We start from the raw sequence: 11,342 nt of genomic DNA, 5'->3' as shown, positions 1-11,342 counted from the left end.
CTATTGCAATTCAAGGCTCCAGTTAATTTTTGATCATAAATTTGTCCACCACATTAGGAATTGAGTGCGCCGGTGCAGAAATAACCGCAGCCAGCTGGGATTGGAACAAAAATCGATAGCTCTGCGACGGTGCAGCAACGGCGATTATGCGGGACTTATTTGTAAATAGCCGCAGTTAACCGGCAGACATGAAGTTGCTCGACGAAAACGCCTTAAACCACCGATCTGCCGCTTTAATTTTGTTAATTTTCGGTTTAACTCAGACACCACCGCTTACGAGATGTGAAGTCGCCAGCTTCAATTTTATAGAATTCGCCTACAAGGAAACTTCTAAAAACGTAAATGTTTGAAATTTGCTAAAAATCAAAATCTTAAACCTTGTTATCTTAAATCTTAAGGAAATGACGTACCAAGAGTTCGAACAAGCGTGCCAACAAAGTCCTGAGTGCCAGCAGAGTTCCGGCGTAGCCTTGGAACACTGCGTCCGAAACTGCATTTCGCCTTCTTGCTACCAAGACTTGTACAGATTTGATGAGGTAGAACTTAATATTTATTTAAAAAAATTGAAATTTTTACTAAAAATTAATAAATCCATGTCTAGTTGGAGGAGGGTGAAATCGATGTGAGGCTCAACTCCTTCAAAGGATGTTTCATCCAGAGGCTCAATAGACAACGATCTTAATCCTATTCCAATTTTAATAAATTGGACAAATATAAGACCAAACCTGCGGAGCTTCAGGTATTAGATACCTGCTCTCCAAAAATAGTGATGTTCCTCTTCTGCTTTTTTGTAGACGAAGGGAGAATTTTTAAAAATAAAAAAATATGCGATTTTAACTGATAAAATAAAACGCTTTGCATCTTCAATAATAATATAATAATTAGTTTATTGAATTAATCATAAGCTACACTTGAATTGGGTTGAAAATAATGACGTACTACAATATTTTTATGCTTTATTTACAAACACAGGGCTGTATATTTGTTAACCTAGACTAGTTAACTTGATCGTCTGCTCTCTCCGAAAGGAAACCTTTGGAAAAAAATAAAACATATCGCTTCTTCAAACTAAAAGAAAAATGTAGTTCATCCGCTCCAAAAATGAAAGCAAAAATCGCCAAAAATTGAAGAGAATTAAAATTCTTGCAAAAGCTCTCTGTAATATATTATTTCTTGCTCTCTGATATATAACTTTTTATTGTATATGTGCATCACAGCATAGGTTTTTAGCAAAAATTTTGTAGCATTTTTTTTTTTAAATATATTTTTCAAAATTTTGAAAATCACGACGGGAAGTGTTTAGGAGAAAGCACGTGTGGTGAGAGATTTTGCGATCAGCTCCTCGGGACCATTCCGTTCATCATGATGTTGGCGAGTGCGTTGCGTCGCCGCCGCCAGCCCCCAAGGCTCTGCGCGTGGTACTGCAGCGCCTGCACCCATTCTTTGGTCTTGTTTTCAGACTTGAAAATGAACGTGTCCCTCGTCGCGATTTCCTGCACCTCGAAGCAGTCGTCGACGTCCGGCACCTCGGTGCACACTATGCACTTGTCCAACGACAAAGGCTCCTTCAAAATTTTTTAAAAAGCATAAATTAAATTATAAATTATAAAATATATAATTTATTTAAAATAAAAGAAATAACTTTGATATTTAATTTGAAATCTAAGAATGAATTATTTAATTTTTGTGTAATTTTTGTTTTTTATAATAATAAATTATTTATCAGGTTATTTACCCTGAGCATAGTGCATCTTCCAGCCTTGTCTTTCAGCAGCAGCAAACACGCCTCTTGGATTCCCGTAGCTTTCGGGAAAGTCAGTTCTCCGCTTTCCTGAGATTCCGGTTTGTAGTTTGCATTGGGCTGGAAATTTATTAGCTAGAAATTTAATCACCCAAAAAATTATTCTGCTTTACCTTTCCAAGGGTGACCAGCAGGACGTTCAAGTGACTGAGCTTGATTGTGCGCCCTTTGCGCCAGTTGCTGTCCGTGGGCTGCGTGAAAAGCAATCGGCCTTCCATCACAAAATGCGTGATTTCAGGATTCCAGCCGAGCACGTCGAGGGCCAGTTTCCTCAGCTTGATGTTCAGATCGGCCTCAGAGTTGCTCCTCCGCCCTGGCACGTTTATGATCGAGATTCGGCGCCACAATTTAGTACTGCTTATTTCCTTTGCCTCCTATACAAAAATTTTTATGAAAATTCCAATTAAAACACTGGATTAAAAAATATCAGGATATTCTAATAAAAGTTCCATTGACGGTGAATTTAATTTAAAATAAAATAAAATATTTAAGATAAAAATCCTACCGCGTTCATGTGTTCGAGGTGCGCCTCGATTTTCTGCTGGGCCTGCTTGAGAAGCTCCCTGGCTTCGTGGTGAGGAGGGGTGGTTTTATACAGTCTTGACAGCAGCAAGGGGTACTTTGTCACCCTCTGCACGGGCACCATCAAGAAGGAGTTCAGATTCATCCTCCTCAGGACGGCGTTTTCCATTTGTGACACTCGTAGGAAAATCTTCAAAAGTTCCTTCTCCTTTTCTAAACTTGCAAGCAGCAAAGATGCGCCGCCCTTTGAACAAAAAGTTGAAGAATCAATTAAAAAAATTAAATCATTGAATCAAATTGCTGTTTAAAAAATTATTTTAGCTTAAAAATCTCATTTAAATGGATTTTTTTCCGAAAAATACCTGTCTGATGCAATAGCTTTCGAAGGCGTTCAGCATTTGCGTGCAGCTGATAAATTGTCTGCCCACGTTAACGGTCAACAAATCCTCATCTCCCTGGTCCAGAGCGATATCCACAGCGTCTTGCAGTCTTTCAGCCAGTTGCTTGCTCATTTCGAGCAAGTCCTATTTTAATTTTTTAGAATTAGCAAAAAAAATTAAGTTTTAAAATAAAACCATACCGGAACATTAAGGAAAATTGCATCGAGTTGCTCCTGAGTCAGCAAACCGGCCACCAGCATAGGTCTGTAGAACTCCTCCATCATGATTTGCAAATCCCTTCCATACTTGACTTCCGTCTCCAAAAGCTCAGTTATAATTTCACGCCTCTCCGACCGTCTCTTGCCGCACTTTCGGCAGACCAGCGGTGCGTAAACAACGCCACTGCAATAATTTTTATAAATTAAAAATGTTGAAATTGTGTAACAAAAAGTATAATAAAAAAATTGAAATTGAATTGATTTGCATAAAAATATACCACATTAATATGAAAATTTGCACAATTTTTCTGTTAAGCAAGAAATTTGCAAAGAAAATTGAAATATTAAATTAAATTTTAGTTGAATTGAAACAAAAATGTAAATTTGTAGAATTAATAATACAAAATTTAATGAGTAAAAACATACCTGTCTGTGACTTGAGGCTCAACGGTTTGTTCGCAGTCTTCACAAAGCAGGTCACCCTGGTCAGGGTTGGTTCTTCGTTGCAACAGCCATCGACTTCGGCTGCTCTGGCTCGTTTCCGAGCCGACCCCAGAATCGTTCCGCTCAATCTCCGCAGAGCTTCTCCGGCTCTGCGTGTTTTTATATTATTTTTATTTCTAGTTAAATAAATAAATAAATAAATAAGTTACCTTAGTAGGGGACGAACGAAGCGGCGGGTGCGAGTCTTCACTCGAGTCGCTCACGTGGCTGGCGAGCTCCATTGGGGCGGAGATGGAGTTTCTGAGGGCGGGCAGGTCAAGCACCGGCGGGCAGTGCAGACCTCTCTCCTTGGCGCCTGCCAAGTACTGCAGAATGTCGTACTTGGAGGCTCCCTCGAAAATCGACCTGGCTGCCGGCGGCGGCACCGAAATTTCCTCGTAAATTGGGTCCCTGATCATCTCGTAGTGGTCCTCGATCTCCTCGTCGTCAAACTCTTCGTCCTCGTCCTCCACAGTGACGTAAACTTTACTGCTGCCGTTAGAGGCCTGGAAATAAATTGTGACAAAAATTTAAAAAAAAAAACATAATTTTTATTTTTACTGCAGTTTTTTAATTTAAATTTGTAAGAAATGTCCTAAAATTGAAATTTTTGAATTAATTAGTAAATAATCTTTCACCTCATCGTCGGTGATGGAAGGCTCATCTTTGCCGCTCTCACTGCAGACAACACTGACGTAAGGTTCTTCCTCAGGCTGATTCACCCTGATTGAAACGTACGGCGCCTCGGTTGACACTCGACTCCGCCGCGTATTCTCCACCTATTATTTTTATCCGATGGTTAGATTCTACTTTTATTTACAGAATAAAACAACAAGTCGCGACAAGACAAGGCTTGTGGAAGAAAAAAATGCATATCAGTCTGCGGCTGTCGAGGATGTTTATAAAAACATTGCTCAATTTTTCACACCACAGATTATTGAATGCGTGATGTGTGCTCTATGACTAGTGAATTGACGTTTACTCTATGAAAGCAGTAAAATAAATTACAATTATGTGCGAAAAAAAATAGTCGTACATGATAAAAAATTAATCATTAATTATGATTACGCAGGAAAGAATCTTAGATCTTTTGAAAAATTAAATTTAATTTTAACTATTAAAAAACATACAAAATTTGAAAGAAAAAGAAGTTTTAAATATTGTAAATTTTAAAAAAATGACCATAATATATCAGATTTTTATTCATTTTTCAACCTTATAAATCTTTTAAATTTACAAATAAATGAAGAGTAAAAAAACCGTTTTTTTGTTAAAATTAATTTGAAATTTTTACCTTTTGCACTATGGAACAGTCTCCGACTGTGACCTCGCCCATCTTGGTGCAAATATGGGGCACCGTCGAGCCTGAGTAGTTGTCGTTGACGTCCCCATTGAGGGTGACTATGGTGGTGTTGGCGTCCTCGGAGCCTCCACCCACGTTGATCCGCAGGGTCAGGTGGTCCTGGTTGTTGACCGTGACGACGGTGCGTCCGGCCACAGGGCTGCCCACCACCACCACCTCGCCCTTGGTGGGGGAGGCGGCCGGGGGCGGCGGAGGCGGCTCTCGCGGCCTCGGCGGACTGAGCATGCGCGAGACCGGCTGCGCAGCGAAGACTTGGCGCGAATCGGCGCGCCGGTGCGATACGCGCAGGCGCATCGTGTCTAGGAAGAGGTTGTGGTGGTCACCGCGCACGTGCACTATTGAGCCACCCTCGCGGCGCCGACTCGAGCTGCTGCGAACTCCACGGCCTGGAGCCACTGGCGCCGCTTCTGCAACAAAAACAAGAAAAAATATGTAAATTGGTTTGTAGGGGAAAAATTTGGCTGTTTCAAAGTAAAATTTTTTATCAAATTTGTCATGAAATTTTAGAAAAATTTAATTTTTTTCAAATTGAACGCTTTAGTTTCAAAAAAGACATTTTCCAGAATAAATAAGGATAATTTTGGTGAAATATGTTACTTTAAAATCCTCAGTTTTAGTCTAAAGAAATATTTTAATGTTAATTTATATTATTCTTAATTGTACAATATTAAACCCAATTACAATTCACTAAATCTTATTATTTTTAATGAAATTATCAAATAAATGGCCTCATTTTAAAAAATTCTTCAAAAAAATCCATTCTTTTACTATAAAAAATTCGGGTTTAAATAAATAGTTAGTTGTATAATTTTATTTAACAAATAAATATAATATTATTTAATTATAAATTTTCCTCGTGTCTGATTAGAGAGAATAAATAAATAAATTAACATTTATAAGTAATAAAAGCACGAAAATTAAAATTGAAGGGAAAACAAGTTGAATTGAAAGTTTTGAAACGATGAATCGATCATAATTTCATTTTCTGCGTCATTTGAAATTCCAAACGATCAACTTTTACGAATGGCTGCTGGGCAAAACACGAGTTTATAATTAATGTAGCAACAAACACAGCACTAAAAATGGTCAGAGCAGCTTCGCTCGGCTCGCGTCGTCCATTTAGGATGTGTGTCTTTCTTTGTGTCTGGCCGCGGCAATTTGTTGACAAGCGCAGATCCAGTTATTGAGAAAGGTTAGTGAACGGTTATATTTTATCGTGCAGACCGAGTGAATTCCACGAGAGCTGCTCTTCGCGGCGGCCACTTTTTGCCAGATATCAATTGTTGTCGCGGCGGAGACAGAAAAGCAGAGTCGTGCATTTATTAATGTCCGTCCATTCACTTCAGAACTGCGGGAGATCAGCGATAAATCGCTGCCGTGGCGGATTAATTCGGGCAGGTGTTTTCGAGTGTTTCTCCATTCTCATGTAAATTGATGTCGACGCGAGAGAGAAAAGCGAGCAGAGCTCCCGAAATGACACGACAGAATTTTTGCGGATTCATTGAACTCGGCACGTTTGTGTTGGACGTCAATCAATACATCTAATCAGACACGTGAAGGCGAGAACCAAATAGGATTACGTTTGTTAAAGTCGATGTTAAAATGCGAACTGATCAAAATATGGAATAAATTAAGTTTGCGAGAAAATTCGATTAGGTGAAATGAGTTTGGTGAACCTGACAAGCAAAAATTACCTGAAAATCTTTTTGATTTGAAAAGCTAAATATGAAGAGACTCATGTTTTGAGTGACAAAAATTTGCTTTTTGTGTATTTGCCCAAAAACGTTTTACTGAAGTCGGATTCAAATTTTGTAGAAGAACAGACTTTGTAATCTTTAAGATATTCATATTATTTGCTTAAAGAAAATATGAAAAATTCCAATCTCATAGCTATAATTGGTGATCTATTGTAAGTTAAACATTTTTTGTTTTTTGCAAATAACAATCATTCATAATTTTTTTCTTTAAAACAGTCTAAATTGCATAATTATTTTAATCATAAAAAAGTATTTTATTTATTTATTTATTTAAATTGAAAGAAATTGTAAATTCCAGCTGTTCATCAAGTATCTTTTCTGCATCCAAAATCAATTGCATTTTTTAATCAATTTTGACTTATTTTCACAAAAATTGTAAAATAATGCCAAGATTGATAATTTAAGCTCCAAACCAGCTTCAAACCGTCTAATTGTAAGTGAAAATCGGCCAAAAAGTGGCTGAAGGTAAACCGCTCATACGTGTATTTAATAAGTAATTAATTTATAGATTATAAATTAATTTAAATATCTAACTCAAGTGCGTTCTTTTGATCTTGAATTTAAAGAAAAAAATACCTCGGGAATTTTTGTATCGATCGTATAATTATAAAAAAATTGTGATGAAACTCGTTTCTGTTTAGAAACACTAGAAAGGGTGAAATTAAAAAAGCATTTTCTGTTGATTTTTTGCCTTCCGTACAGAACTTTATGCTGAAGAAGCTCCATTATGCAGAGTTAATGGAGAGAAAGAGAGACAAACCGCTGAGTGCGTCCGGCGAAAAATGATAATTTGCCGGCCCAAAAGGATAATAAGCGGCTTCTCAATATTCCTCCGCCATGTGTACGCGTTTGTTTCAATTACACGCCGGCCAGCACGTTGCTCGAGAGCTTTCTAAAGCTGAATGAAAAGAAGCAACAGCTTCTTTAATAATAATCACGCTCGCTTTCGGTTCGTCGGCCGGCACTGCACATTATTTGAGAAACTGCTTTCTCTGCAAGAGTCGCATGCACCCTCGGGCCAACGCTAAAATGTAAATATATATTCTTCTTTCGGACCAGTTGGCCAATTAAAGTGGCATTCTTTTTTTGCATACGCAGCCGCCGGCGGTCGAAAGTTTTGAACCCTTAATTCCGATCGATTAGCGTGTTTTAGGCTGATAGGCAAATTAAGGCTGGAATTCGGATAATTGGCCTTTGTGTCGGTCTCGGCCACTCAATTATTATCACACGGCTTTTGGCACGACGCAGTTCTAGAAATTAATTTTGGAGAAAGAGAGAAATGAAAAGTTGACCTTAAATGGAAATGAAACATAATTAAGTATCAGAAATATATCTCCGAACTTCCTAAAGGGATCTCATTAATTACCGAAAATAATGTCATTGTCCTCCAGCCAAAAAAATGGGCAAATAAAACTTTCAGGTGTAAAAATTTAATGCTAGGCGCACATGGGATGAAAAAATTAACAAAATGAGGTTCAAAGAACTACCAATCATCAGTTTTTATTATCCAGCAAGTTATAAAAGTAAAAAGGTAAATTTTTTAAGAATATTTTAAATTTAAGAATCAATCATGCCCATAAAATTAAAATTTCCGGCATAATTAAACTTTATAAACGTCAAAAATTACTAAAATTAAAAAAAATGTAATCACAAATAAAATTATTTGTTTTACTCGATTGATTCATGTTCTAATAAGAATTGTCTGAAATTAAAATATAAATTCGATTTTTGTGGTCTCAACTTTTATGACAGCTTCTTTTGGAGTTGGCCAATCTTTGCTCGCCCTCTTTTTTTTTCGCAATAAGTCATCTCTCTTTGGCTAAACTCTTTGAACACCTCTCGCTAATCGCCTTCGAAAATCACGCGGCGCGTTTAATGAACTCGAAAATGCCGTGTGTGTGAAGCCTGTGTGTGCGCGCGATCGCTTCTCTCTAGCGCGCTTTTTTTTATATCTTTTTTGATCCGGTCGTGCGTTTGACAGGTGGTTTGCCATGCTCGGAGGGCTGCTCGCGACGGAGGAGCAGTGCCGTGGAAAAAAGCGAGACAAAAAGATCGCAGTCGATCGACTGAGAGCGCCGCTATTGTGTTGCAGAAAACTGGTTGCCCCGACCACAAAAGGGATCAAAATCGCGCTGCAGCTCCTCTTTCCACTCGCTCAATGGCCAAGGTCGCGTCACCAAAGTCATCTCGGCTAACTGAGAAAATGACACGGCTAGTGATCTGAAAACCATAAAACATGGTGGCTCCCGAGTGCCCTCGCAGCACGCGATTTTACAATAGGAGAAAAGTGAATGTATAATAAATTTTTACAACAAGATTTCTTAAAAATCATAACAGATGCTCAAATAAAGGCTGATTTAGCACCAAAATCTGGCCAAAAACTTCCTCCTTTCGTTTTTAGATGAAAATACTTTGCAATGAGTCCGAAGAATAATTCAATTTATTTAAAATTCATGTTTCATTTTAAAGTAAAGTTCAAACAATTTAATTATAAGCTAATTCAATCCAGTAATTTTTACCGTGATATTTTTGTAAATTATGAAGGTGAAAAGCTGAATAAAAAATAAATTTAAGATAGACAAAATTGTAATTTTCTTCTCTATTTGATTTCGATATCTCTCGTTATAATTAAAATTTTTAAGGAAATTGATGAGTAAGTTTGCAATTAATGTTTTTTAATAAAATTTGATTATCTTTGAGTAGTATTGAAGTTTATCTTTAAAAACAACTAAAAATATTTTTAACTAATTTGCTGTTAGGACAGAAATCACATTTTTTCCTTTTTCACTTTTGATTAAAAGAAACAAATTTCCTTAAAAGAAGAATTACAATTAAAAGCAAAGTCAACGTTTTGAAGCGTTTTAATGTAAAAACCTGTCCTGCTCGAAAATATTTTATTAAAAGATGATATAATTAGAACAAATTATGATACCTGCGCAGCTTTTATTTTAGTCTGGAAGGAGAATTGTCCCGTTATTTTTCTACCAAAACGCGTCTCTCGCAGGTGGTAATTTAATATTTCTCCCTTTCATAAAAACCATCGACCGCACTACTAATAAAATCAAATTAATTCACATTTCTCGGTAGCTCTCGATTCAACGCCTGTGAGCCCAACAACAAATCCCATCAATCTGTTGCTCTTTCAATTTCACCTTTTTGTTGTACACTCGGTAAGTTTACAATTTTACATTCTCACGAGAAAAGCGCTCAGAGGCGCGTTTTGCACTTTGCGTGCCGAGCAAAGAAAATCGTGGCTGGTTTTCTTAAAAAAAAAAAGATAGTTTCCTCGCAAGTCTGGGGAAAGAGATCAATGGATGAACTTTGCGTACAGTTTTAATTGTAGGTGTAGGTCAAAATCATAGAAACCGCCCCGGAGGTCAAATGACCCTTTCCGACGGAGCTTTGAACTTTAGAAAATGTTTTGAAATAGCTGCTTTGTGCAAAACCAGCCGGCTTTTTATTGCTCCTCCGCTAAATTATGGCATGTTTTCGTGATGAGAGGAGATGCTTCTTTTTTGACCGAAAATCGTTTCGTATGTGGATGGCGAATACGGCTTCTCTCTCTCTCTGCCCAGCCGAGGTTGTTGAGGAAAGAAAAGAGCTTTTCTCGTTCGGTTTTTTCTTAGCTCACAAAGCGAAGCCATAAAAGCACGCTGAGCTGGTGATTTTCGCTGCGTATAATTATGGGAACCATCAGGCTTTTTCAAAAAGCGGCGCATAATATTTTTATCCGTGGCGCAAAACTGATGTATCTAATTGCAAGTTTGTATCAGGTGACTTAAATATATGGATCAGATTTTTTGGATGCTTTGATTTTTGACATGGCGATTTACAAAAAATGGAATATTGAAGTGACAAATTGAGAAAATATTGATTTTTTTTAACTAAAATCAGAAATTTACGCTCCTAACAAAAAAATGTTCATCTTTTATAGTCATTCTTTTCTCCAAATTGTTACAAAAATGAAATACAATTAAAAATTATGAGGTAATCATTGTTGGATAAAAAAAGGCACGAACATTAGCAAAAATTTGGGGAAAAAATCATGTTGATACAAAATTTAACCCTTTAGCTGATGAGAAATTGACAAAAATTTAAGTGTTTTCATATCTTAAAATAATGTGAACATTTTATTCGAGTTTAAAATTTCAATTTTTGGCACAATCTTTAAATTTTAATAGGACGTTCTTACTCAATTTAGCCAAATTAGTATCGAATTTCACAGCAAAAATGTTCGCTTTATTTATTTTTTTTTTAATTTGAACCGCCTTAATTTAAGCTTTTAAAAGCTAAATAACTATAAAGGAACACTTAATTGGCTGTTATTTTGGTTTTTATCTGGTAAATTCAGTTTATTCCAAGATTTATTTATTAAGAAAAGAGAAAAGTTCCCCGCGGAATAATGTAATTTTTTTGGTCTGCAGTTCGGCGGCACCGGCGTAATTGGTCTTCTGTGAAAAAAGCGGTCCACGAACACACGGAGAGTGACCGGCGAATTAATCGAGATGCTGCATCTCTCAAAAATTATGGCCAATAACAACTTTCACTGCTGAAAAACGAATGCGCTCGTTACGTCTGCGATCACCGCAGAGAGCTTTTCGGGCGCGCGCGCGTAATACGCGAGTGAAATTGAAAGAAAATAAAAGTTAATTTGATTTTCGAGTTTTATTTCCTTGATCCGAGAGTGGACGCGGTGAAGGGGCGTGGATTTTTTGCAGTTGTAAAACAATTGCACGACTTTTCTCTTTTTTTTCAGTTGTATAAATAATAATCGTGTAATCAAGTTTTGTAATTTTCGCAGCTTTATTTCAAGTTATT

The 11,342-nt window shown here is 37.0% G+C and overlaps 2 protein-coding genes across 3 annotated transcripts in view; one reads left to right on the top strand and one right to left on the bottom strand.

The window, feature by feature from the left end:
- Positions 1-174: 174 nt before the first annotated feature.
- LOC132204127 (uncharacterized) lies at positions 175-1,089 on the top strand. Its single transcript, XM_059632409.1, has 3 exons — positions 175-338; positions 399-536; positions 602-1,089. Exons 1-3 carry the CDS (start codon positions 189-191, stop codon positions 680-682), a joined length of 369 nt encoding a protein of 122 aa, XP_059488392.1. The 5' UTR covers positions 175-188; the 3' UTR covers positions 683-1,089.
- LOC132204126 (uncharacterized) overlaps positions 861-11,342 on the bottom strand; it is a 61,725-nt gene continuing 51,243 nt past the window's right edge. For both annotated transcript variants that reach the window (XM_059632408.1, XM_059632407.1), the window contains 10 exons: positions 4,699-5,174; positions 4,043-4,183; positions 3,575-3,910; positions 3,348-3,514; positions 2,904-3,105; positions 2,686-2,847; positions 2,307-2,567; positions 1,915-2,175; positions 1,736-1,861; positions 861-1,565 (listed from right to left, as the gene is read on the bottom strand). In XM_059632408.1, the coding sequence (XP_059488391.1) occupies positions 1,335-1,565; positions 1,736-1,861; positions 1,915-2,175; positions 2,307-2,567; positions 2,686-2,847; positions 2,904-3,105; positions 3,348-3,514; positions 3,575-3,910; positions 4,043-4,183; positions 4,699-5,174 (2,363 nt within the window). In that variant the 3' untranslated portion in view covers positions 861-1,334. The remainder of the gene's footprint in view (positions 1,566-1,735; positions 1,862-1,914; positions 2,176-2,306; positions 2,568-2,685; positions 2,848-2,903; positions 3,106-3,347; positions 3,515-3,574; positions 3,911-4,042; positions 4,184-4,698; positions 5,175-11,342) is intronic.

The sequence above is a fragment of the Neocloeon triangulifer genome, unplaced genomic scaffold (genome assembly GCF_031216515.1).
Source record: "Neocloeon triangulifer isolate White Clay Creek 2 clone unplaced genomic scaffold, ASM3121651v1 ptg000022l, whole genome shotgun sequence".
NCBI classification, from domain to species: domain Eukaryota; kingdom Metazoa; phylum Arthropoda; class Insecta; order Ephemeroptera; family Baetidae; genus Neocloeon; species Neocloeon triangulifer.
This window is presented reverse-complemented; position numbering and strand designations above follow the sequence as displayed.

Excerpts from the sequence above, each read along its gene's own strand:
- LOC132204127 (XM_059632409.1), top strand. The coding sequence starts at position 189 with ATGAAGTTGCTCGACGAAAACGCCTTAAACCACCGATCTGCCGCTTTA. Across the intron at positions 339-398 it reads ACAAGGAAACTTCTAAAAAC|GAAATGACGTACCAAGAGTT; the intron begins GTAAATGTTTGA and ends TTAAATCTTAAG. Across the intron at positions 537-601 it reads ACTTGTACAGATTTGATGAG|TTGGAGGAGGGTGAAATCGA; the intron begins GTAGAACTTAAT and ends ATCCATGTCTAG.